Raw genomic sequence first — 27,679 nt, forward strand, 5'->3', positions numbered from 1 at the left:
CTGTAGAGTGTGAATTCCAGTAACTGGAAGATAATTCATACTGGCAAACCGAGGTATTCAGAGGTAACTTCCTGCAAAGTTAACATGTTTAAGATTGTTGAGTTAGTTTACAGATCATTCCAGTTGGGCACCGGTGATGTTCAGTTTCTTTTCTGTTCAATGCCTGGGACCAGACTTGCAACATTTTAACGCAAAAGAAGTTTGTCACCATCAGTGGAACCTCATTTTGGATGTGGTCGATTAAATGCACTGCCCGGCGGTGAGTGCAAGAACAATCCTTCTTTCGGGTGTTTTCGGCTCATTCCGCTATTTTCCGTCCGATATCACTAGCTCTCACGCAGTCCTGCCGCTCTGTGTGCTGTGCTGGAAAATGGCAGTTCGGCAAGTTGGAAAGATTTGTGCGGAATGAAAAGGAAAAAGAAAACAGCAGTGTAGTGTAAAGGTGGAGCGGACGGGGGTTAAATCGCGAGTGTTACGAGCGCACACTTGAGTCGACGGAAAATCACCAAAGCCTTCGCGGCGACGCGATACTGGTAAGTTTTCCTAAGTTTTGCACACTACGTTACTGTACTCCGCGGTGCTGGATAGCTAGCTAGCACTCTCCGGACGTGGGGAAATGGTGGAACGGACACGACGCGTGCTACCACGTATAATACGTGTAGACTTGTTTATAGTTGACTATTTAAAGCAACGTCTGTTTACGATAGAAATAGCGACAGAAATGTTTAAATCGACACGTTTGCGTGATGCGCGAGCTACTCGCCTTGTCTGATGATCAGATACACCGCGAACAGATTCCAAGAAGAGCTCGCGCAGTTTCACTAGTGTTGCATGGCAACAACGATCCAACTTTTCGCATTAAAATGTAAACAGTTCTTAATTTAAAGGGTCCGTTACTCGCTGCGTAGATTCGCGGCCTGTATTTGACGATGCATAGCGTTTGTGTCTATATCTGGAGTCTCTTTAACTTGTAAAAGCGGTTTACAATGCACGCGATCTCTAAACCTAAACACCGCGAGCAGCGTTAATGCCCCGGTGATAATAAAACACGAAATCTGGGGGAAATTGTTATAATGACACTAGTGTGATTTAAATTAGTCAGTTACTTCCGCCAATAAAGTGCTGTCATGTGTATGTTTATGTTTCGTGCGTTAATAATTTGAAGCGTTGCACGCCATGTATCCAGAGGGCATCTGTGTCCAGTTTCTTCTGTGCTGCATAGTCCAAGCTTTAAAAGGAGACACTGTGTGCAGAACATTATCTGTCACCAGACTCATTGGCATTAGTCAAGGTACTTGGGCCAAATAAAACGAGAGAAAGACGTTCTTACATAAGCTTCATCGTTGTCCATGCAAATGTGCAAAATACTGTCCTCATTTCTTTCATGTTAGAAGGTCCTTGTGTATAGATTAAGCGCCCTACCTCGATAGCACCAGGCAGACGGCATGAGAGAATCCAGATCCAGTTTCCTCAGTTGAACTCCTTCCAGCGACAACGTCCTCTTGCCTTTTCAAAATGTCACAAATGATCTTAATGTTACATGTAGTACTAAAGAGACAAGTCTTGTCTGATAAGTGACACAGAATTCTTCAGTCTTGTGTCCCCTTGTCTTACAGGATTTCTGTGACATTCCTCCTGAGCTAAATCGTAAGGAAAAAGTTGTCCATTTACGTAAAATAATGGTTTGGGTTTTGCTCGCTGCCTGGATACATTTTCTAATATTAGAACGTTTGCTTGATTTGCTCCAGCTTCTCTGGTGATCCTCGAGCACATGGCCATATGCTGCCCAATAGGAACCCAGCATTACCTTTTCCCTTCTGTAGCAACAGTGAGTCTCCTTCCTCCATTCATTAATTATTTTGTGGTCTGCCTTGGTCACCATGTTTAGCATACTGCTCTGCTCAAACCGAATAAAGAGGATGACAGGATTCTTGAAAAGACTCAATTTATCATCCGCTGTCCTGCAGCTTAAATCATTTGCTTTAATGTAATGATGATTTGTTTCGTAAGAACTTTTAGCACTCAGACTCACAACGGACATTTTTCTTTTTTCATGAACGAACTAACTACATAATTAAATAGCAGTTGCTTTATGCAGAGTACTTAGGTTATAATCATGAAAAGGCGAAAACGGTTATGAGATACTTTTTTTATTTGGAGGGGGTGTTTTGGTGGTGTGAGGATTGCGGGCTGTGGTTGGGTATGTCCGTGCCACGTGTCTGTGCTACCACCTCTTTTCTTCACAGAGAGGATGTTGGACTGAGACCCTAGTGCGCCTGGTCAGTTGAAAAAGGGGTGAGTGTTGCCCTGTGATGTCAGTCTGTGTTGTCGGACACTTTGGTTTCGTTTATTTGATCGTAATCTGTGCAAAGAGTTGGCGAGGTTTGTAAACCGGGCGCTTTCTTGGTAAGCAAGCATAAACCTTTGTTTCGAAGGTGCGTATGCGCATGAAAAGTCGTGGGTTTTGTGTTCCGTAACATGATGCATATTGCAGAGTATGTCTAAAAATTAAAATATGTTCATTTGCACATGGATTCTTGGAAAAGTATGGGTTTCAAATGGTAAGGTTTGCCAAATTGCAATGTGCATCCATTCTGAAATCCGGTTTCTTGAAAACGCAACATGTGACTGAGAACGTGTGCAATAAATATAGGTTGACTGGTATCTTTTAGATATTTTCTAGAATTGCTGCACAATTTAAAGAGGTATATGAAGGTTATTTATGTTTCTGCTTTTATTTTTTTTAAAGGTAAACAGATGAGCTTTTTTGTAGCTTCACTTTGCTTTAAGATTATGGTGCTCATAAATTATTTTGGTCATATCCATGCCTGCAATGACTATGTCAACTGTATCACAGATGTATGAGGTGTGTCATAATTTGATTTTGTTTAGTAGAACATAAAATATTTTGCTTTTAAAAGGCTGCTGTCTTTTTTTTTCTTCAGTCATCAACTCATCACGTTACACTGGGAGGAATGCGTTCTGAAGTGGAATGTTGAGTGACCAGCTACCAGACAACACCAGCTAATTTGCCAAAAGGAATCAGGATCTTAGTTGAACATAATACTTAATACATTTCCCTGTGCCTGAACGAGCATGCTGCCGTCTCATTCTCTCTGCTCCATCATTTGGCTGAACCGTGGGTTCAAGTTGAGAAAAATTCCCTGTTTGGTTAACACCGGTCAGGTCTAAGCTGCAACGCTAAGCTTCCAACGGCACAGGCCTACTCTGTTGGACATGCTTATAAGCTCCAGTCAATAGCCTTAGCCTTAAACAAAACGTCCCTCTGTCCTACATCACCCACGCCCTCCTGAAGTTTCATCCCAAGTCCAAGGTTCGTCTGCCTGGGGTGATTTTTCATACTCTGAGAAAATGGCTGCTGATGGCTTCCAGTACAGATCTCTGTACGCCTACTGTAAGGACTGGGAGGATGATATTGACCTTGAACCTGGTGATATCCTAACTGTGGAGAAGTCATCTCTACTGTCACTGGGCGTCAAAGAGGGTGATGAGTTGCAACCGGAATGCATTGGCTGGATTTTAGGTTTTAATGAGCGAACCAAACAGAGGGGAGACTTTCCAGGGACGTACGTGCAGTATGTTGGAACTGTGAAAATGTCAGTGTCATCCTGCCAGCCTCGTTCTCAGAGACCACTTCCTGCTGTTCCCAGACCTGAGCCAACAGCCTCAGCACCGGGTAAGACTCCAAAAACCTCTCCTAAACAGCGGTATAACTCTATCACATCTGATGCAGACCTTTTTTGTGAAAATAAGTTTTTAAAAAAAGTTGCCCAAAGGAATAAATGGTGTTAACATTTAAATGTAATTCTTGTTTGATAGAACAAAATATGTTTAAGATCATAATGGGATTATTACCCAGGCGTATGTAATTTAGAAATTGCCATGTGGCAAAATTAAAGAAATGTAAATGTTAACAAATCGAAATAAAACATAAAACCGGACAAACAACATAGTTTTCTTATATATACATTTTTTAAAAATATTTCTAAAGCACATTTAAATTCAATTTACACTAACCAAAACAGAATAAAAACACAAAAAGAATGAAAAGAACAACATCAACATAATATGCTGTGGAAATGGAAACAGCACAACTATGTTGAAGCAATTTAGATTAAGTCTTAAACTGTTTATGTTTATTTAGTCTTCATATCTGTTATAATATGTGTGATTTAACAGATACTTGCTTGTACTGTAGATAAAAGCCGGCTGCCATAGTTGGGCATTTGTTTAAAAATAATTTCTGATGTCTAATTCAACAAAATCTCGACCTTACAGACATTTATGTTTTTTTTGCTGCATCTCCAAGGTCATTCATACCTTTTATAGATCCTACACTTTACCTCAAGATATCTTGTGTCTCCCTCTTCAACCCGCCTGTATTTCTCTCGCACTTTCCCCAAGCTCTTCCTCCTTCTCCATCTATGCCCTCAGATATTTGCTTTAATGTCTTCTCTGTGTCCCTTTTTTTAGCACAGTTGAAACTCTCCACTATTCCAATGTGGTGATGTTTATTGTCATATTTATAGTGTGGTGCTTACCGATAAAAAGACACATACTGCTAATAGTGAAGAAGTTGCGTTGGAAAACAGAGTCTGCAAATGCGTAAATGTACCGCTTCCGTGCAGTCTCGCTCAAAGCATTTAAGTTACTTCTAAAAAAAGAGTTTGAAGTTGGCTAACCTACACATTTTTCTCCGTTTTTTTTCCTGTAGAGGTAGAGAATTGACCTACATGCCTCCAGCATTTGCCTGCTGCTTAAAATGGATTTGCATGAGGATGGAAAAAAGAGAAGCATAATACTGGAGTATTAAGAATCTAGAAATGTAGATTAATCAAGCAAATGACATCATACATTTGTTCCCGAATGTTAAGCAGCATTGACTTACATTATTTGATCCTTTGCAGGATCTTATCTTTGATAAGTAAAGAGTCCAACTTTGCATAAAATGTGCGCTCATTAGAAATGACAAGAACTATTTATCAATCACAAATATTTATTTGAAAGTCGATCAAATTAACCATCAGCATATAGGCCATGGGCCAAGAATTGGGATATTTGACATTATTATACAAAACATTGTTCTCAATTTTGTTTGGAATTGTTGACCAACTTATTAGAAGGTGAAACATAGCTGTTGATAAACAGATGTTTTAACTCTTAGGATAGTTTTTTCATCTGTTTATTTATTCTAAATTAAATAATATCAATTGGGGGTGCTACATATTTTTTTCTCTCCAAAAATCCTCATGGGTTTTGAGTAAAACAATACCAATTCAGATTTGATTGTTTATTGTAACATCAGTAGCTTTAATGTAGTGTTTTGTTGGTAGCTTGTGGTGAAGCTACAGATTTCTGTCCGAAGCTTCAGACTGAAAGATAGCATTTTACAGTTGGCATTTAGTATGCGCATCAGATTATTGAAGCTAGGTTTCAATTTATTTCAAGTTTTCAAACCTTAATATCACCGTTTTATAGGTAATCATTGGTTGACTCACTCTTTCAGCCTTCTCCACATGAAAGACACTCACATATCTAGATTCAGAAACGTTTTCTATTCTCTCCTGTGGTTCACCGGCCTACAAAGTTTCTAATTTAAGACACACTGCATGTTTGAGACGCACCCTTTAAAAGTGTACCTTGATTAAACTGGTAGAAGAAATTATCCATCAAGTCTATCAGACGTCTACAAAATAAAACAGACACTTACTGTAAACCGCCAGCAGATGTAACATCAACGTTCCCGTTTCTGATGACAGTTTATGGCCTGGATCTAGTAATTGATCCCCTATTACTTTTCGTTCAACTGGAGAAATTGACAGCACACTCTTTGTAATTTTGCAAAAAAGTCAGGTAATTACTACAATAAGGTTGTTAACAGATTTCTTAAGAATAGGAAATGCATTAGCTAGCAAGAACAATGAGCAATATAGTTTTTCAAGATTTATTAAGCCTTATTATTAATGTAAGTTAAAGAGCAATGTGGAGAATTGAGACATCTAATGGTGAGTTTGTGAATTGCAACCAACGGCTACCTCCACCCTTCCCTTTCGAAGCACTAAGGTACACAAGATGTCATTTTTGTTTTCGCTTCTTTGGCGAAGGAGATAACGCACTTTACGAAACGCACTAGGGCAGTTTGTCCGGCTACTGTAGAAACAACATGGTGAATTCTATGTAATGGGATCCATATGAAGACAGGAATCGCTCATTCTAAGGAACTTAAAACATAATGCTTCATGAAAGGCACACCTGAAGACATAGTAATTAATATAATATTGCTTTTCTATCAATCTACCCTCCAAAAAACTGTACACTTTGCATTAGTTGCAATTTTTTATTTAAAAAATGTATCAATAAATGTGATCAGCGAGATGAACTAAGATCTCAAATGCTGTAAAATTATTATTCAGTGCTAGTTCATGTTGACTGGCATTAACTAGCATTCATGCATTAACTAATGTTAACAATGTCAATTATGTAAATCCGCAAGTCCAGATAGAATCTGATCTATGATGCCTTTTCTGTGTTTTTTATTATATAATAAACAAACTTGCAAGATTTTTGTAACTTTGTAACAGAAAAATAAGATTTTCTTCATTGAAAACTAAGATGTCTATTTGTAGATATAACAATTTTATGCAGTTCTAAAATACATCTACGTGTATAGATTTAATCTAAATCCACTAACACTATCCGTACAGAATAAAACTTAGTTGTTTCACAGCCTGTGACAAAAGTTCCCTCTCTCTTTTTTCTCTCTTTCTTTTCCTGGCCTCAGTTTTACTGCCTGTTTAAGTGAACCATGGCTTGGCATTTCTAGAGTCTACGCCTGTTCCTCCTCCCTGTTTCACAGACTCCTCTGATACTGTCTCCAGGCAGCTATAAACTACAAGCTCGCAACAATTCTCAGAAAGAGAAGGCCCCTTGAATTCCCCCCGGCTCCATACCCAGAACCTTCCTTCACAGAATCAGGGCTTGTTAAAGCCTCCAATCTGTGCATGTATTGTGAATCTTTTCCACGGTGCTTTCGCTTGTTTAATCAATACAGTAGCAATAATGCATTTATTGTGACAGGCTGAAGGATATCCTTAGTAGTCTTGTTTTTTTTGTTGGCACTTAGATCAAATATGATTTTTCATTGAACTATCAAAAAGAAATGTGTATGAATCCTTTAATCTGTTAGAGTGAAACATTTTCTGGAATGATTTCTTCTTAGTGTTAAAATCTAGTCAAACCAGAAGCTGGTTATTCACAACTGAAAGAAACTTGAGCTGTGTAAGACTGCCTCTTGTGTTTGTGGCTTTTATGTTGTGGTGTTTCTTAATACTGTTTGCATTGCATTAAGATTAAAACATGTTGAGAGCTTTAGAACTCCAGTGAAAGGACATGGGCAAGGCCTTAGGTTAGCCATGAATGAGGTGTCCAGATTACCAAACAGTACAAAGTAATTTGGGTGAAAAGTTATCTTACATAATCATATTCACCGAACACAAAGACATGGTTTTCCATTAGTAGAGCATGACTGGATCCAAGTTAATGAGTGCAAGTGTGAGGCAATAGAAAAAATCCACCAAACTGCAAAGCTAAGTGGGTTAAGCCTGCCAACATTTTGTTTAACTTGATAGCAGCAAGTATGAAATTGAATAAAAATGATTGAGCAAAAAATGGCTGTTTTATAGAAGTGGCATGTAGTGCTGTTGAATGAAGCCAGTTGTTGTTGTAATCATATGATTTGCCGTTGCAGTTGTTTTTTGAGAGGCATGTTTAGCTGTAGGCCAGCCAAGATGCAGCTACCAGGACGACTATTATTGGGTAAAGATAGTTGGTTCCCGCTCCAAAAACTAACAATGACTGGAGGACCACAGCTGTTTTTCCTAAAAACAGTATTTTGCACAAAACCCCTGCTGTGTGTTTTTAAGCATTTGGATGCTGTGTTTGGATCTGCAAAATTGAAGTGACTTGGAGCTATGAGAAAATATGGTTAATAAATAAAATGTATCGGTTACCACTAAAGTTAGTTAATGTTAGCAACATAAAAATAACTGTAGAGAAATACATTAAACGTCTACTCGGTAAAAACAGCAGTTCTCATGTTTTCAGTTCAGCTGTTTTCTATCCATTTAAAGTTCTCAGAAACGATGTCTCTTAAAATGATAGTTCACCCACAAATACAAATTCTGCCATCATTTACTCACCCTTTAAAATATATACATTTTTGAAATAATGTTTTTCTGCAGACCTAAAAATAAGTTGTTTTGAAAAATGTTGGTAACCAAATTGCATTGGCCCCATTGTCTTCCACTGTATGGTGACAAAACCTCCAAGACATTTCTCAAAATATCTTCTTTTGTGTTCCACAGAAGAAAGAGTCATACACTGGTTTTGAACGACAAGACGGTCTATTAACAATGATGAAAATAATTATCCCTTCAAAGACTACATTTTCTTTCTATGATTCAGAAGTATTATATGGAAAAACATTTGCTGAATTAGAATTCTTGACATTGTTAAACAAATTTTAAATGGTAAAATCCATAGATAATTTTTTATCAAATCAAAGCTGGCCTAAAGTGGAAAATGGGAAAAGTCTTTTTTTTGTGTGGATTGAACATGGATTCATGTCAGGTGTCCATGTCGTGGTTAATGCGCGAGAGGCAGGCTTACGTCCGAAAGAGGGAAAAGCAAGCAGAGTTCCATGTTTAACGTGCAGTGGGAAAGTGGAATGTGCTGACATGGCACTTCGTCTGAACTCCAAAATTAATAATCAGACGTGGTTTAGCCTTGCACTGCCAGGAGGAGGAGGCAGCCAAGCTCTGGCCTCTTTGTGGTGGGCCTGAAAAGGAGGGTCTGGCACACGGCCAGTGGGCTTTTGCTTGTTCAGGATTTTTGATTAAATCGTTTATTGTGCTCTGCTCACGCGAAGGGCCAAGGCAGCTCTCGCTTCAGAAGGACTGGAATTAGACATGAGGAAATGGAGGCATTTTTCCTCCAGTAAAAAATATAAAACGTATATATTTTGTATTGTTTTTGTATGTGTTTATATTTGTTGATGCTATTTTACTGCCTACATATTACTATTACACACATTTAATACTTTGCATGTTTAGTTGTTGTTTTTAGACATTAATCAGTTTTTTTATATTCTGAAAATGCTAAATGTATAAAAACTGTATGAAAACAAAATTAAAACCTTATCCATCCACAGGCCCCAATCTAAAAGATTAAAGAAGAGCGATAGTGGTCTGCACTTAGTCCACTATTGGCTCTAATGTGTGAGGCGCAAAAATACCCAGATTATATAGAAGAACTTCTCATTATATCGCATCACAGCCTCCTCTGCTAAACAGTTGCTGCTTTGGGCAGCTTTAGTTTCCCACAAAGGATGGCACATTTAGCTCTATATTTTAAAAAAAGGTAACAGGCAAGTCAAAGTCAAATTTAACACACTGGGCTCAAGACAGTAATTCACAAATGTAGGTGAGGAGGACTAACAAGGGTTGAACATTTGCATTTTTAATGTGTTTTTTATATTTAAAGCACACTTACTTCATTAAGATTTTATATATATATATATAAAATGATAATTCAAGTTATGTCAACGTTACTCTTTACAATATTCAATGAGAAAATAGAAAAAGTGGTTAATTCAATCTATTGTAAATATAAGCAGATGTTTAAAGGAAATTTTCAATATTATTATTCTCTCCGATTTCAGTTGTTCCAGCCCTGGACCTTGTCAAACAGTTCACACAGCCCGAAAGCGTTCCTCCTGATCTTGTTAAGTTGGTTGAAGCAATTGAGCGGACAGGTAACACTTTCCATTCTGTCATTGACCGTCATGTTGAGGGCTTTATTGTTTGCGGTTTGCACGTCAAAGTACTTGACACCCGATTCGAGTGTGAGCAAGAATCCCTGCGGAGAGCCTCCAGCCACAGGCAGAGATGTAAATAATAACAATTACACTTAGAATGCCTTTATTTAATAGATTATTTCCACATTGAAAATAATACCCAAAGCCAAGGAGGTGTGAAATGTTTCTCATTACAACATTTGGCAGTTACTACCATCCAGATTTTCTCTGAGTTCTCTATGAGCCCTCCTTCTTTTTCACTTCGGAGTGAGAGATGGAGTGACGCTCGCGTTGCCTGGGTCGACTGAAGCTTTCGTTTGACTTCTCCACAGACTAAAACATAGAGGGATAGAGCTCTCAGATAGCTTAACTAGATGTATTTATAGCTTCAGGCTTTTACATTTAATGTTAAGATATGACTCTGATGCTAATCCAAGCATGGCTATTTTCGACAATGTTTTTGGCTAGGTCTGGACTCTAGGAGACTGTACAGGACGTCCAGTGGTTCAGCCACTGACAGTCAGAGTGTTGCTGGTGAGTTCAGTTGCTGTTGACATGCTTTTCCATGTAGGTAATTCACTTCCTGTGCAGGAAAAGACAGTCTTTTCACATGCTCGGCAACATGCAGCCTTGCATTGAATAATTTGTGTTTTGCATGTTAGTTTTAGGAGCTAGCTTAGGAAGCTGTTTTATTTTGTTTTATTCTATAAATGTTCATTTACAATCAACGTTTAACCAAGTAGATAATGGATAACTTTTTTACGAAGATTTATTATCTTTAAAAAAAAAATGCTTTTATAATTTATATAACCACAATGTATCTTTAATTATTACATTATTGGAATAACAGGTTTGAATTGTTTCAAAATATTATTTAGGGCACTTAATATGAAACCTAGAAATAACCTTGAATTCAGATTAATTTCACATTCTTGTGTTTATTGTTTTTCAGTTGTGTTCTGTTCATTTACTGGATTAAATTGTTTGAATCTCAGATTCTCAGTGTTCTTTTGCTACTGTGAGCAGTATTTAGGATTTACATGACTAAAACATGTAACAGCTAAATTAAGTGACCCAAATATTTGGTTACAATAATTATCATATTTCTGTGATTGTACTGTTTGCTTTTCTTTCAAGCTTTTGGCAGTTATGTATTAGAACATCGTCGGTGTCCTTCCAAATCCTTGTTTGTCCAAATTCACAGTTTTTTTAGGACTTTGAAAAAACGATACTATACTATAATTTTAAAATGATTAAATACTGTTTTTGTCAAAGTTGACAAGCACTTTTAAACTTTTTTTTGTTTGATTTAAAAGAACCAGTTGCAAACATATAGCGTGACATAATAATGATTTATTGAATAAAAATCTCAAAATACGGTGAGGCAAGAGGTTTCAGAAGGACAGCAGCGATATAAAACATTCACCTTATGGCGTTAACACTGGTAGGGTATGTATTTCACTGTATGAGATGTCAGTCATGATGTAACTGGTCATTTTCCGTGTACAGAGCCGCAGGAGCTGGACGTGGGACAGCGGGACGTTCACACACTCTCGGAAGCTCTCGTTCGGTATCTGCAGGAACTTCCTGCACCTATCATCCCTCCTTCTGTTTATATAGACCTTCAGACAGCAGTGCAGCTAGAATCGGGTAAGTGACACTTTTTGCAGGTCTGCCAATGACGGATGAACGGCGTCTATAGAAAGTAACAGAATAATACGAACTGAATAAGCAAACAAGTGCTGTCGGCCAAGAAAATGCGAACATTTTCCCTTGCGTTTGCCTGAATGGCTTTTGAGATTCAACTCTGGGAGTTTCCTTCGTTTACAGATGTTCCTTCAATGAGGAGACGAGAACAGTTGTTGCAGGCGCTGGAGAATCCTGCCGTTCCACTACAGAACCTCCTGACGCTGCAGTATTTACTCAGACACCTGGAGAAGGTCTTCCACTGTGCAGAGCAGAACGGTCTAGACATTCACACCCTCGGCCAAATCTTTGGCCCTCTGCTGATCACTGGCCCTGTGAGCGGGTAAGTGTTTCTTTTATTCCCCAGTTAGCTTTATCCATACTGTTTAGAATAAACGGCTGAACTTAAGTACACACGCAAACCTTCCCCGCTTCAATGTTTTATTAACAGGTCAGAAGAAGATGAGGAGTTCCCTGCAGTTGTCGTTGAGAGACTTCTTTTGGAGAGAATTTGGGAACAAGAGCCAACTCCTGGTAAATCACATGCAAGACTTTTTGTCAGTTACTTTTTATTTAATAATTCAACCTTAGCACGTGGATGTTTTTTACTTGGGCTCAACTGGGGATGTCATGTACTTGGGTCTATATTAAGGGCCTATTAAGGTCTTTATGGTATAGGTAACTCGTTGGTCACAGAGAGGGCGCCAACCAAATAGAGATTTTTTGCAAATCTAGTTGAATATTTTAAAGTGCATATCAGCTTGTCTTCCAATGTGTTTACTATAAACGTGTGCGTAATGTGTCAAAACTATTGTTTGTGTTAATTGACAGCATTACAAAATTCAGGCAAATCAAAAACTTTCACTGTAAACTAATGTAAAAGTGTGCTGCGGACAAAATATTAAATATTTATGAGAGGGAAGTCCCACAGTTTATTGAATTTTTTTTGTAGACATTTCGAAACAGAAATAAATAATGACTTTTATGTCAACCTGCATTTTGAATATCACTTGAACACCATGAAAATCTCATGATGTTGATCTGGAAAGGCAACTGAAATGTTCCGGATTTGTCATTTCCCATTAAAAGTTGATCCTTGACTCCTTATAATTGATGATTGTGTTGTTCTTCAGTGTTGCACATTACATTCTTGTAAACTAATTGTCTGCCCCAGTCATGGAGTACAATATATATACTCTTATTTATTTTAATCATAAATATGTTATTTGTCTTGTTCATTCAGCTCTCCCTCCTAAACCGCCCAAAGCCATGGCCTCATCTGTTACCAATGGAAACAACAACAACTTACTGAGTGAAGCTGAATGGTACTGGGGAGACATTTCCAGGTTAAACCATTACCACGATGATCACTTCATATTTTTGTAAGTGATGGATCTCTGTCTGATGTCAGCGGCTTTATTTTATGTTGTAGAGAGGAGGTGAATGACAAAATGAGAGACACTCCTGATGGTACCTTTTTGGTGCGGGATGCCTCCAGCAAGGTTCAGGGAGAACATACCTTGACCCTCAGGTTAGTGGACTGCAGACAAAAAAATTTGTTTGTTTGATATCAATAAATACATTGTGTATGTGATGGTCCATCGTTTGTTTTGATTTGCATCATTTGTAAGGAAATTAGTAACTGGAACATAAAATGTGACCTTACATTGTTTATTCCAGGAAAGGAGGAAATAACAAACTGATCAAAATTTTTTACCGTGGAGGGAAGTACGGCTTCTCAGAACCTCTTACTTTTCACTCTGTGGTGGAGCTCATCAACCACTACCGGCATGAGTCACTGACTCCGTATAACGCCAAGCTGGATACATGCTTGCTCTTCCCCGTGTCTAAATATCAGCAGGTGCGATGTCTCCGCTCTTCACACATCTCAACATGGTCAAACTGATGTGTTCTTTTCTTTGAAGTCTTAATGGTAATGACATTCTATTTAGAAGACAGTGCTGGTTCGTATCACTGTGTTTACACGCAATGGTAAAAGAGTTATTGACCACTAGAGGTTCTGCTTTACCATTTATACATTTATGAGTGTGTTATGATATTATTTTTAGGTTTACGTCCATTTCAAAGAAACAAGATAATACTTGATAATAACAGCTCAGGCAATTCCATCCCCAACAAAGAGCAAAAACTGACTACTTGTTACATTAATGCTAAATTTACAATACTAAGTATTAATGCTAAACTTACATCACATAACAGCAGATACATTATGCCATTAGTATTTTCCCTGCTTATAACATTCCTCTGTTGTCTAATATTGATCACAAAATCAGACCTAAACAGTTTCAACAATTTAAATTTCCTAAATCACAACTAATAAGCTCTGCCTATTTTTCATAAACATTTATTCGGTAACTTTTAATCAAAGTCTGTGAGTGCAGCTGTGACACGTCAGAGGGGACCTGGCCCTCCCGGCTGAGACTGGTTTCTCCCAAGGTTTTTTTTGCCATTAATTTATCATTGGAGTTTGGGTTCCTTGCCATAGGGCCTTATTGGCTTTCTCACCTGGAGATTGCATTTATTGGATATTATTTGTTAGAATGATCATGCTTGTTCTATAAACACCATGCACTGTGCTGTGTTTTTCTTATTTTCTCCTGTAAAGCTGCTTTGGAACAATGCACATTGTGAAAAGCGCTATATACATAAAATTGAATTGATAATAAGTAGATCATACTTTTTGATTGTCAAATATTCTGTCCAGCTGCAGCATGAGGTTTTTAAAAACATGTCATTGTTCTCTACAGGATCAGGTGGTGAAAGAGGACAATATCGAGGCAGTAGGTGAGCAGCTGAAGGTCTATCACGAGCAGTTTCAGGAGAAGAACCACGAGTATGACGTACTGTACGAAGAATATACACGCACATCACAAGTAGGTCACGTTTCATCTCAGGCTTTTAAAATAAATTGGGATGAGTCGCTAACAGAGATGATCTGTACAATCTCTCTCAGGAGCTGCAGATGAAACGGACAGCCATAGAGGCCTTTAATGAGACCATCAAGATCTTCGAGGAGCAGTGTGAGACCCAGGAGCGCCTCAGCAGAGAAAGCATCGAGAAGTTTAGCCGAGAAGGCAACGACAAAGAGATTGAGAGGTAGTCTCGCTCATGTCCCATTATTCTCTGCTTTACGCCATGTGTGGATCATTATCTAGAGGGGTCATTTCTTTGTCTGTTCAGAATACAGAACAACTCTGAAAAACTGAAGTCCAGAATCACAGAGATTCATGACAGTAAGAGAAAGTTGGAAGAAGACTTGAAGCTACAAGCCACGGACAATCGTGAGATAGACAAGATAATGAACAGCCTGAAACCAGACCTCATCCAGCTGAGGAAGCTTAGGGACCAGTACCTTGTGTAAGAACATGAAAAATGTGCTTTACTGAATTCGGGTGGCACTAAATTTTTTTACTGATGTTGTTCATGAAAATCCTTTTTTGCAGATGGTTAACTCAGAAAGGCACCAGACAAAGCAAGATCAACGAATGGTTGGGTGTAAAGAACGAGTCGGAGCAGTAAGTTCTGTTCAACCTGTTTTTGCGTTTTGTCGGTTTGTCCAAATTTAACCAGTAGCAATAATACCAAATAACCGATTATAACAAATGGAGATGGAATGCCTCTTCATAGAACATAAAATAGTTACTTTAATTACATTTTCTGTAATGAGAATGATTGACCGTCATGGGTGAAACGATCCTGAAAATGGCACTTACCAGACTATGGAAAAGTATGCTATACATATAAAACATGCTTTAATAACTTCCTCACACAATATTTGAACCCCCAAATGTTGACATCTGTGCTATCGCTATAGTAAAAATAGCTGTCCTGTATCTCAGTGGTAAATTAGCTAGTTAGTAAGAGCTGTGGTAAGAGCATGGCTTTAACAGCACCAAGGTCGTGGGTCCAATCCCAGGGGATTGCACATACTTAGAAACAAAATGTATAGGATAATGCGATGTAAGTTGCTTTGGATAAAGACGTCTGCCAATTGCGTGACTGTAAATGTAAAAACCTATTGATAAAAACTTACAAACGTAGTATAGTAGGCTTATGCAGTATTTATTTTTACTTAAAATATATAATTTTTACAAAAAAAGAAATGGATACTATTTAAGTACACCTTTTAAACTTTTTTACGTACTGAGATTGATTAACGTGAGCCCAATATATACATCTTATGCTCATTAATGCCTTGTGACCTTACAGCTTCAACTCTCTATTGGATGATGATGACGATCAAGGACATCACGATGAGTGCACTTGGTACGTCAAGGACATTAAGCGCACACACGCAGAGGATCTTCTGAGAGACAAGCGAGATGGCACCTTCCTTATCCGAGAGAGTCAGACCCAAAAGGGCTCCTTCGCCTGCTCTGTTGTGTGAGTTACTGAAACATCACTAGTATCTCAACTGACAACATTCTATCAAATCTATACCTCAAATGATTTGCATGAATGTGTCGGTCTAATGCTGTAATGTCTTTATTTTCAATAGCGTGGATGGAGAGACCAAGCATTGTGTCATTTACAAGACGGTCACAGGTTTTGGATTTGCTGAGCCTTACAACCTTTACGGTTCCTTGAAAGACTTGGTTCTGCACTACAAACACGCCTCCCTGGTCCAGCACAACGACTCACTGAATGTAACCCTGACCTACCCCGTCCACGCACAGCATCCTAGATGAGCACCGGGACACAACGAGACTCATTTAAAGCATGATTAAGCACATTATACAGAGCAAACTATACTAACACCAAACTTTTATGTTTATCCTAGAAAACAGATAAGCACAATATGTTATCATAAGTAAATAACACGCTTCTTTTGCAAGCCCGTAGTTTTCCGTATTAGGACTAGCCACAGTATAATACGGTAGTACGGTAATCACAGATTAAATACTTTTATTAGTCATCCCGAAAATAATGAAAAGGTCTCGAAGACGTTGCACGTACTGTTTTGGTCTGCATAGTTAAAAATTACAGATTCTGACAGTGTCTAATGATTCCATGAAAGCTTGAACTTGCGCTCGGTCTTGGACTGTGGCTGTTTCTCGCCTATTTTAAATTAGGACGCCAGCCAGGGATCTAGATGAAGAATTAGGTGAAAGTAGCAGCTGTTGAAAATCAATCTTTGAGCCGTTATATCACTGTGTGGGTTATCATCCTATGTGTATTGTGTTTGGTAGTTCGCTTCTGCCAACCATTCTCTTTATGCGAGTTGTCCTAGAAAAGATGTGAAACAAACTATTTTTTATATCGTAAGTGGTAGGGGGACTCTTCGGCCCTCGTATCTGCTTCTTTAAATCTAGTTGTCATGGTTTGTAAATAGCCACCAACTATTTTATACATTTCTTTTAAATGTTCTACCACAGAGCTGGAGATTTTACTGGTTTCCGTGGGCTCCTATTCTAGCAGATGTTGGTGCTTTATTTTTGTCTCTTGTAATGTGAGAATGACGCATAGCTAAAGAGAAGCATTGTGATCCAGGACAGAGACAGTAAGCTGAAAACAAAAGTGATCCCAAAGCAACGACAAGTTCAGTCTAAACTCCACTCGCTTTAGAGAGTTCAAGGGCAATGAGGTTATTCAATGGAGCAAGAAAAAATGTGGAACAGATTCAAAACATTTTCACATGCGATTTTACAGTTTTGTGTAAGTCGTTGTTACAGACCATAGTGGAATTTAGTTTATAGAAGAAAACGAGCCCTCACTTCTTCCCGTAGTGTTTCATACTGCAGTCATGGCATGGTTTGACTCAAATAAAGCCGAGCCATAAACTGGTCAAAATCATAGAAGTTGAATAGAAAAGAAATCACTTTAATGAGAGAAACTTAAATTGAAATACTAAGAATTGGTGATAAAATGTGAAATTTTTGCACATGCAATGTGAGGAAGTGCATTTAGGATGCTTTTACTTGTGACTAGGATGATACAGATTCTTTATATACACAGATTTGATATTCAAGTAGTCCCTTGAGCAGATGTTGAAATATTTCCCTACAAATCAAGCTCTTTTGACATTAAGTGAAATTCTTCCATTAAGTTCTTTAAAGAATTACCTGTAATTTTTTTCCTCCTTAAAAAAGAAACATCTCATATCAATTCTATTACATGCATGTACTTGAAATGCTTTTTAAAGGCATTTTCATTGGCTGTACCGAGTTATAGAAGAACATTGCATTTTGACTGTGTGATAGATGTTAGGAGCCTTATTTGTAATGTTAAACGATAGCTTTTTAATGAGGTTTGGTCTTAAACAACCAATATGCACTTTTGAGGATTTCAGTTCATAACATAAACGCATTTGATCCATTAAGTCATTTTACAAGCTTAGCTTTTTGAAATATAAACTTGTGAAAATGACTTTGAAAGCGAGTCTGAATTTAGTGTAGCTTTTGACATCTTTCAGTTCGATTCAGTTTAGTTTGCCACAGTCAAAAGATGGTGTTAATTCTTTACATGGTTCGTAAGTGTGTCTTTCGGTATAAATGTTTGGTTTGTTTCATAGTGGTGATAAGATCAGGAGTTGTTTTGTTAAAATAGTGTTGGAGTGGAGCAAGAAACAGCGACTCTCAACACAGAGACACTGGTTATGATTTCTTGAACTTGTTCTGAGATGAGCCAGAGTGCTGGCTGTGTGTGTGTGTGTGTGAGATAGAAGAGTAAAATCCTTTAAGTGCACTATACGAGCACATCTTGTGGTGATGATGCATTGTTGGTGACAATATATGAAGCTTGACAGCCTTTATGAGCAACAAAACATAATTAAGGTACATGTTTTAGTTACAGGCCTAAAATGAATCGGTGGTAGTGTCAAAATGTGTTATGATAGTGCTGATACTGGTTCTGCTTTATATATATATTCTTTTTTTTAGAGAGAGAGAGCGAGAGATTGAGGCTATAATTCTGTCATTGTTTTATGTTTCACATTGTAAGTAATGACCTTAAGAATTCAAAGATAAGCTAGCTTGAATATCTTCCATTCAGTACAGTTACAAATGTTTACAGTATCTAATAACCAAATAGAAGGTGTATTTTCAGACGTGCTCTTTCTGTTCCTGCGGGAAACTGTACAGACTGAGTTTCCTGTCTTTTTTTGTGCCTCAGTTGTTTTAAACTTGAAGATTTTGTGTTTCCTTCTTTGTTTGCTTCGAACAGTGCTCCCTCGCCTTGAAATGTCAGATAGAAATATATTTAGAACAAGGAAGTTTAACACAATCTGTTACATTGTCTTTAAAAAATGCAAATGTTACCCAGGGCAGGTTTTCATCACATATTTTCCAAACAGATATATTTTTATTTTGGCTATGATACAAGTACTGTGACAAAAGTACAGAAGGAAAGATGATTAAAATTCTCTTGTAGAAAACAATTTTTACAAAATGTGACAGGGTAAATTTGGCAGCTTCTTTTTTTCTATTTTCTTTCATTAAAACCATGGATGGACAAATCCTAAAAAGCATGAAGCTAAATGTTTGATAGAAGAGTTTTTTTCACTTTGTATTAACCATAGTATATGTCAATTATTTTCACATCCATTAATAATACACTTTTATGTTAAAGATGTTAAATTGTTCTATAAATTACATTATAACATTATTTGTTTCCTTGATGCTCCTTTTTGGGTGCACAAGTCACAATCCTACAACAACAGCTCTATCTATATGCCTATGACAAATGTTTTACATTTTATTCATTCAGTGTCCATTCCTCTGTGTTCCACTTTTATTTCCCTGTTCAAACAAATACATAGTCCTGTTTCCCTGACGTGCATGACATCTATTGAAGCTAATGCACACCAAAGTGCCATTAGATCTTTAAAAGAGGGGGAAGCACTGTTTGTTACCCAGTACAACTCTACTGTGCACATCTTCATGTACATAATATGCTTTATTCGTTTCTTTTCAACCCAATCTGTTTTTGGGTGCAGATTTATTTCTCTGTACAGTTTGCATCAGTGTTGTTTGTCTACCAAACAGGTACACAAGTATAGAGACTTGGCTCTTTAATAGGTAGATGAAATTATTTTTAAGACAATAAAAACATATTGAGTCTATTGCACCTGCTTGTCTGTTGTTAACAGTTTGACTTTGTGACCTGGGTTTCTATAACAATTGTGGCTGTTACAGTTTACAGTGTCACGCTGAAGCAGCAAGAACTGGTCTTGTTTTGACTTGCACCTTTTAAATTGCCTGCAGGCGATCATATCTGAACAAATATGAAATAAAAAAACACTGGAGAGAGTATTTTAGTAAAAGTACAATTTACCAGCAGCTAAACCAGTGACCCTGCAACGCTATAATGTGAATGTTTACTTCTTTCCTGATTCATTATCAGATGACAAAGTGAGTATATTTAATGTTAAGAAACAATTGAATGTTGCTCAAGGTTTACTTCGTTCCTTAGTCATTGTGGGAGACCTTATCACCAAGTTGTTTGTATGTAATAGTGTGTGCAATTTTTATTTGTTGTGAAACCAATTCTAATCGTTTACTTTGGACTTCAGGGATAAAGTTTACACATTTTATGCTGATGTTTTCAGTGTACTCACTCATGTGGTGGTACAATAATTCACAAAAATGACAACTCGTGACAGCAGCTGCCTTTACAGTAACCCTCTCTCGTCTTCGGGGTTTGAGTTCTCCTGGATACTAATGACGTAATTTACACTTATTGGCCAATCAAAATCCACCGCTTCAGTTTCCGTAAGAGGGCTACGATTTAAAATGAAGGAGATGCGCTCGCTTCCGCCGATAGTAGGGCAAGCGTTAGAAGAGTAGACTAGTCATGTTTGTTTTTAACGTGTTTATGCTGTTTATGGCTGTATTCAGTCAGTGTCAGGGTAAATTTGTATTTCCATGCAAGTATCCGCAGTCGCAATGGTGCGACTCGCGTGAGATTGCGGCGGAGTGCGGGGTAAGTGATTCTTGTATGAAAACATTGAATATTTCTGAACCAGCGACGATTAAAATATCACCTAGATATTTGATCAAAGCACAGAAAATGTGCTTACGGTAATGAGACTTCTTTTTCAACGTCGGTCTGACTGGGGATCCCGTACAGTATTTTTGCGGAAGATGAAACTTTTGTGGCTTGTGGATATCAGGAACACCACCAAAGCCTCGTTTAGTATGAAGAAAACCAAGTTACGTTGTTTCCTTTAATACTGTTTTCAGGTCCTGGACCAATGCAATTCCTTTAACATGACAAAGGCTGGTGCTGACCGGGTGAATGTTAGTCTTTACTACGAGTCCCTGTGTCCCGGATGCAGACAGTTTCTTGTGAACCAGCTCGTCCCAACTTTTATTATGTTGCAAGACATTATGAATATTGAACTGGTTCCATATGGGAATGCACAGGTACAGATGTCTCGTATCAAGAATTGTCTAATGTTCAATGCAATAATGTTGTATTCTAAAAAAAGTGTTTCTGTCATAGGAAAAACCCGACCAAACGTTCGTATGTCAACATGGAGAGGATGAGTGCCTGGGTAACATGATTGAAGTGAGGTTTTGCCATTTATTTAATCACTTATAATGAAAAAAGTTGAAAGTTTTTCTGTGTTTATGATGAATTGTATGAGTCATGTTAACATGTTTCTACTTGGTTTGGTCAGACCTGCTTGTTGCATACATTTGACCTGAATGCTGTTCCCATTATTTTCTGCATGGAGTCAGCAGCAGATGTTCTGAAAGCTGCCCAGCATGTAAGCGGTCATTTAAAATGTTCCTGTTCATCACCTTTATTATGCTCATCCTGTGTTTTATACAAACGTGTCTGATAAACGATGAAATGTTTCTTTATTAATGTGAACCCCAGAACAATGCTAATCTTTACCTCCTTTTATCTCAGTGTCTTGGCATCTATAAGCCTGAAGTAACATGGGACAAACTTATGGAGTGTGTGAAGGGAGATCAGGGCAAAAAGCTGATGCATGAAAATGCATTGAAAACAAAAGCTCTGAAACCTCCTCACGAATATGTGCCTTGGATAACCGTTAATGGAGTAAGGAAGTCTCATCTTTATTCTTCACAAGGAAGTTTTGTTTCTGTCAGTGTTTTTATAACGTGGTTGAATATTGTTTTGTATTGCAGGAGCACTCTGAAGATTTGCAGAATAAAGCGATGTCTTCTCTCTTTACTCTTGTGTGCAGTTTGTACAAGGTTTGTTTCCTACCTGTTTGTGAGTCTGCTCATTATAATTTCAAGTGTATTATTATAACAAATGAAGATTGTGTGACCATATTTGTTGTGTCCTATTTAGGGTGAAAAAACCGCTCCTTGTACTCTTGGGATGGATAGGAAAAACAGCAGTTACTGCTTGAACTAAATCAGTCGATATATATGTGACAAAAGCACTACTCATGTCCAGAATGTAACTGAAGAAACGCTTATGAATCAAAACATTCTGTAATGTACTGTATCTATGTTCTGCTGAAAACTACAAGTGGCTACATGACCATAGTTTTGTACAATCACATTTGTAACCTTTCTATATTAATAAACAAATTGTACTGCCACATTCTACCACATTTGTAATATGTTGTCTTAAGTGTTAATGATCTGTGGAAAACGTTATGGTTAAAAGAGGACTTTACTCATCCTTAGTAGTTTGAATTTTATGCTTATCATTAACCTGAGCCTTTCCACATTATGCTTGTCAACAAGATGATAAAAGAGCTATACTAATAAACTGAGAAATCGACCATTTTCAAAACAAGGGTGGTTCTGTGATCAGGGCATAGGGGTCACGCTGATGTGGCTGCGGGAAGTTGACGCAATCTTGATGTTTTTGAGCGCAACCACGTTACCCAATGCCCATGTGACTTTTCTCCGGCTCATGGACAGGCAGTTTAGCTCATAGTTTCTTTGTTGCTGACTATCGGTTATTTGTTCAAATGAGAGGTAAATATGCTACTGTCCTGTAGAACTGCTTTTAAAAGTTATCGGTGAGTCTTTAACGCGGTCTGTTGAAAGAGATCGCAAACTCTAAACATATTTGTATGCAAGCGTATGAGGATGCTGTCTTGTCTGAGTAAGGTTAGCATGTTTCAGTATGTATGTCCCTTCATCTTTGTGCATCTTGCATCGTTTCAGCTGGAGTAAAGGAAAATAAGTTACGAATGAAGCCGTCAAGCGTTGAAAGTCGTTTAGCGTTACACTCTTGATATTACATTCAATCGGACACAACATGATATCGCGACAAAGTAAGGATTTTATCATACGGATCGCCGGTTACTGGAAGCCGCTTTTCAGAGGCAGATATCTAATCGTGACGAACACAGTATGTTGTGGAGGAATGCTTGCAGCCGGCGACCTCATCCAGCAAACGAGAGAAACACGGAGGACACCCGGCCGAACACGAGATTGGTTTCGAACAGGTGACAAGCAAACGTTTGGATTATTTAGAAATAATGATCACGTTTTATTCAATTTAGTTATATATACATTTGTTTTAGCTAGAGCATGTGAATGTCATGTCATGCAAGTAACGCGAGAGTAATGAAATCTCATGGTATTGCGCCCTCTATAGGTTGCATGTTTGCAGTCGGGTGCTCCATGGGTCCAATTATGCACTATTGGTATATGTGGCTTGACAAATACTTCGTTGGTAATGGCATTAAAAATGTCTGCAAGAAAGTTCTTACAGATCAAATGGTCGCATCGCCAACACTGGGAGCCTGGTATTTCCTTGGTAAGATGTTCGTAAGAATCTTAACCTGAACATTAAAAAACAACACATCTTAATAAAATATGTTGTTGAAAGACAAGTTTATACTGTGTATTTATAATTTTTAAGTCACATTATAAGGGTTTTTTCATGTCTGTTAAATAAAGGCATTGGTGTAATGGAGGGCCACACGCTGTCAGAGGCACAGGCAGAATTCAAAGACAAATTTTGGGAGTTTTATAAGGTATGTTGCACTTTGCACTGAGACTTGTTTTGTGTAGAACCAGAAATGCCAAAAAACTGAGTTTTGAATACAGCTTTGCAACTCCATTTAGGCAGATTGGTGCGTTTGGCCAGCGGCTCAGATGGTAAACTTCTACTTCTTGCCTCCCAAGTTCCGTGTCCTTTATGTAAATATCATTACTCTAGGATGGGACACTTACCTCTCCTACCTCAAACACAGTAAGAAATGTTTGCTTCTGTTACATTACAAACAGAACATTATAACGCACTTACTCAACAGATGTCGCTGTATACGACTGAACTAAACAAAGGGTTAACGTTTGTTTTTCCAGGGGACCACGTAGGGGCCAAAACAGATGCTGATTGACGTCTGAAGGAATGGTGGACGATTTGAAATGCAGCATTGATCACAAAATTAAATCAAATTTTAAGCAAGAGTGTTATAATTATCAAATTAATTTATATAATAATGATGCAAGGTACATATTGCCCTATTGTTTTATGTTTTTTTTAAGTTTTCAATTGTCTTAAAATTGTCTATAGTTGACACACGAATGACTTTAATGATATTGTTGTACAATTATTTGCTCTTAACTGTATAGTACACAGTTTTGACAGGTTTTTTTTACTGTAACAAGTCATACTATTTTCATCAACCAGAAATGCCAATATGTCGTGTATACCGTAGTGACGTATACTTTTATATGATGCTACATTAGTAATTTAAAGTAATTTGGCTGGGGGTTTGTTCGCCGCTGACCTAAACATGAACAGTTACTATTCCATCATTGTTTTTCACACGTTGCCTTCACATGTTCATGTTTGCTGTATTTTTTATTGATGAAAGAAATGTTTCTAAAAACCTTCTGATTTCTGCGTTGTCATTATGTGATGTAAAATTGATTGATTTGTCGGACAATAAATTTGTTTTGGTGTGATGAATACTACAATCGTTTACAGTGAATATTATACATTCTAGTTCTAGAGATTTAAATATTAAAACATCATCCATATTTTACATGAATTAAAAGTTTAATCTTTGAGGCAGAATCCTAATATGATAGCTCAGACTCGCTCTTCTATCAAGGTATCCATCTTTCAGTGTGCGGTTGACAGTCCTTGACAGCACGTGAGCTGCTCTGCAGTCAACAAAGACAAACCTGCTGAGTGAGAGTGACGGGAGACTGTTTGTCTTCATAGGGGCTTCAACCTGTCATAAAACACAGGTGTTCTAACAGGATGTTCTCGCGTATGGTTTTGATCTATAAAGGTTACTTGTCACAGGCTCTGAAAGCAACCTTTTTGAGATATTGTCAGAAAATGGAAACTTGGACTGTGCTTAAAATGTATTTTGCCAAATGGCATACTTTTTGAAGACAAACACTACACATCTTACCTGATTTATGGTAAGTGATATTTGCTTTACATATGTCCAAGTTGTTTTATAAACTGATTTTGTATTTAAGATTGTTGATTGGCTGGTGTGCCTTACAACTGTTAACATTATCCAACTGTATTGACCTATAGACTGTTTCAGGCCCCTAAAATAATTTTTTCCATTTCTTTTTGAACGCACCGTTATTCTTTTTTTTTAAGAGTTTGTGACTGTCAACATTATGAAGAGAAGTTCTTCTTTGAAGTCTTTCTGGGCGTTAGAGGTAGGTGGTTTAAGTTCATCAGTGGTTAGAGGAACAATTTCACAATTTGTTGATCTCTCTTGTTCAATCTTCATAGACATCTGTGTAAATTCACTGTGACTACCGCAGATTAACATCTTTGTTGAATGATGATGAATTTGAATGATTTTTAATCTATGAACATTCAAAGAAAAAATCAACTAAAGGCAATTAAAAACATTTTAAACTACATGCAATTATTAGAACTACAGATAAATGATAGAGAAGCGTTGTAAGAGCTTGTTTTAGATGATTGACTCGCTTTGTTTATTTCAGAGAGAATGGGACTCTGTAAACTACCAGTGCCCGCACGGATCTAAATCCATGCCAATTCACTGTACAGTGAAGAGGACATTTTCAGGAATCCTTCAGCTTCCTCGGCTGTCCCGTCGATACTCTGCAGGACTTTCTGACAACAGAACAGCACACAACAAGGCCACGTTCTGTTTCGAGGTCACCAAAGGCCTGGAGGCATCCTTAGACACTCTGCAAAGTTCCTAGTAAGCCATTTATTCGTTCAAAACGTTTTGGACTTCACAGAGAGATAAAGATAAAAAGTGCTTATTAAGCAAAAACAGGATTAGGTTTTCTTGAGCGAACAATAACGTAATATTATTACATTGGTGTATAGTTTTGTGGTTTACTTCAAACAAGGTCAGTTTTTGTCTGGTTGGTGCAGATTTGCTCAGTTTAAGAATGAGTAGTTATTTGTTTTTACAATGACATCTTGAATACGTGGAAAAGTGACATGAATTTTGCACTGAACCAGATTTTAGTTGATAACGTAGTATCACAAAGCCGTCTGTCTGCCGTATCTGTTTTCAAAATAGTGGCGTATTAAATGTCAGCAATTTAATGCCACGTCAGAACCGTTTGTATTTCTATGTTGTGTATATTTAGTTTTTTTTGCGCAATTAAGAACGGTTACTTTTAAAAATGCAATATTTAAAACATGGCTATTTTAGCATATTGAGTACATTATTTCATCATATTATGCGAGATGCTGTTACATTGTGAAAATATTTATGAATGAAGGACACTAGTTTCTTATCGAAGACTTATGGCTTTATAAAAAGTTAAGCATGAATAAATTATTGCAATCAACAAATTATCAGCATCCATCTTCGAAAAGCTATTTTTGTTGAATATTAAGGGAACGTAATGATGAGCAACATGTTAAGGTTTACAGCAGAGGGAGCAATTTCTCCCCAAAGGCCAGAAACAAACATGCCTGATAATGAATCACACCAGTTAAACCAGAAACAGATACATAAATATATGCAGTTTACAAAAGTGCTTTTTAATATGTTACAAAACTTACTTTGCAGCATAACATTTTTGCTTTTGTTTAATAATATTCTTATATTTAGAATAATGTAGCTACAACCAATTTCACACAACTGTCTCAAAAAATACCCAGGACCTCAGTCTGTTTCCTTTAACATATTGTATTTAGTTTTTGGATACATAAGTCATCAAGCTGTCAAAAGATCACAGGGAATCCCCCCCCCCCCCCCCCCCACGGATAATAAAAGCCCATCGGGCCCGTGATAGAGGGCCATCGTGACACCAGCCGTGCTCTCTGTTTGACTTTATCTGACTAATCTTTTTATAGTCAGGGCATTCATGTGACTTCTCCCGGTAAACCTAGAACATGTGAAAGGCATAGACATCTCTGGAAATCTGAACGCCATGATCTGTTCTGTCTTCATTGCACTAGTATGTGACGTTGGGTATGTCAGGGGACTAGAACAGGAAGTCATTATAGAGCAGTAAACACTGGACTTGCTCTCTAATAGTGCTTAATGTGGAGGCGGGGCTCTATCGTGGGGTCCGCTTATTGTAAATCAGACTTCCATATTTAGTCTGTAAGAGGGAAGGCTTCCAAGTTATGTAAACAAAGAAAATTCAGGAGGGGAGATGTTCCATTGCTGTGATGTCTGGCTCCGTTAATGTGCCTGTGATCTCTGAAGCAAGGCTGGATTTCTCATGTCTACTGAAGGGTGAGAGATGTAGACCCGCAGCTCTGTGGTTAGTGTGTTGATACAGCAGTGAGGTTGACCGACCCATGCCACGTCTACCCACTTGACAGACGGTTGTGAAGACACAGGAACTCTGCCGTCATGAGCGATGTGCTTTCAGAGAGCTCTGAGGAGGAGAGACCTCAGAGGCCTTCTTATCTCAAGCTGAAACCTAAGGGAAGCTCTCCCAACGGCTCGCCCAAAATGTCTCCACGGGATTCTCCTCGAAGTTCACCCCGCAATTCCCCTCTGCTCTTCCGGAGGCTGATGGTGAACCGCAGCATCGCTTTGCAGAGACGCTTCACTCTGGCTCACACTCCCAGGTAGGATCTGAGTCATCTGAACTTGGTGTCTGTCATGATGATGTGGTTCAATGTGAGGGTTGAGCCTCGTGCCGCCACCGAATTCACTTCAGCTGTGATTTTACCTCAAGGCTTCGCTTCGAAAAAAGACACACAGCTTCACAGGAGTCTTGTGGCACAGGG

The 27,679-nt window shown here is 38.0% G+C and overlaps 4 protein-coding genes across 6 annotated transcripts in view; all 4 read left to right on the forward strand.

Annotated features, from left to right (window-relative positions):
• Positions 1–111: 111 nt before the first annotated feature.
• Positions 112–19,644, forward strand: pik3r2 (phosphoinositide-3-kinase, regulatory subunit 2 (beta)). The gene is made up of 16 exons (XM_079451741.1): positions 112–533; positions 2,946–3,697; positions 9,740–9,832; positions 10,343–10,408; positions 11,384–11,524; positions 11,705–11,903; positions 12,012–12,094; positions 12,804–12,906; positions 12,993–13,091; positions 13,241–13,421; positions 14,329–14,454; positions 14,535–14,677; positions 14,762–14,938; positions 15,025–15,096; positions 15,791–15,964; positions 16,080–19,644. The coding sequence occupies exons 2-16, from the start codon at positions 3,373–3,375 to the stop codon at positions 16,267–16,269; spliced, it is 2,172 nt and encodes a 723-aa protein (XP_079307867.1). The 5' UTR covers positions 112–533; positions 2,946–3,372; the 3' UTR covers positions 16,270–19,644.
• Positions 19,645–20,145: 501 nt separating this feature from the next.
• Positions 20,146–22,103, forward strand: ifi30a (IFI30 lysosomal thiol reductase a). Its single transcript, XM_079451749.1, has 7 exons — positions 20,146–20,500; positions 20,761–20,943; positions 21,023–21,088; positions 21,201–21,290; positions 21,437–21,589; positions 21,679–21,747; positions 21,848–22,103. Exons 1-7 carry the CDS (start codon positions 20,372–20,374, stop codon positions 21,911–21,913), a joined length of 756 nt encoding a protein of 251 aa, XP_079307875.1. The 5' UTR covers positions 20,146–20,371; the 3' UTR covers positions 21,914–22,103.
• An 86-nt stretch (positions 22,104–22,189) lies between these two features.
• Positions 22,190–24,557, forward strand: mpv17l2 (MPV17 mitochondrial inner membrane protein like 2). 3 transcript variants are annotated; one of them, XM_079451753.1, is made up of 6 exons: positions 22,284–22,488; positions 22,681–22,964; positions 23,117–23,278; positions 23,422–23,498; positions 23,590–23,716; positions 23,830–24,443. In XM_079451753.1, exons 2-6 carry the CDS (start codon positions 22,775–22,777, stop codon positions 23,862–23,864), a joined length of 591 nt encoding a protein of 196 aa, XP_079307879.1. In that variant the 5' UTR covers positions 22,284–22,488; positions 22,681–22,774; the 3' UTR covers positions 23,865–24,443. The 3 variants fall into 3 exon arrangements, with proteins under 3 accessions (XP_079307878.1, XP_079307879.1, XP_079307880.1); XM_079451754.1 differs by having other exon boundaries at positions 22,408–22,532; XM_079451752.1 differs by having other exon boundaries at positions 22,190–22,964; positions 23,830–24,557.
• Positions 24,558–27,068: 2,511 nt separating this feature from the next.
• Positions 27,069–27,679, forward strand: part of pde4ca (phosphodiesterase 4C, cAMP-specific a) — a 32,740-nt gene continuing 32,129 nt past the window's right edge. The window contains exon 1 of the mRNA XM_079451739.1: positions 27,069–27,517. Within this exon, the coding sequence (XP_079307865.1) occupies positions 27,297–27,517 (221 nt within the window). The 5' untranslated portion in view covers positions 27,069–27,296. The remainder of the gene's footprint in view (positions 27,518–27,679) is intronic.

This window comes from Barbatula barbatula, assembly GCF_947034865.1.
Source record: "Barbatula barbatula genome assembly, chromosome: 3".
In the NCBI taxonomy this organism is placed as follows: Eukaryota; Metazoa; Chordata; class Actinopteri; order Cypriniformes; family Nemacheilidae; genus Barbatula; species Barbatula barbatula.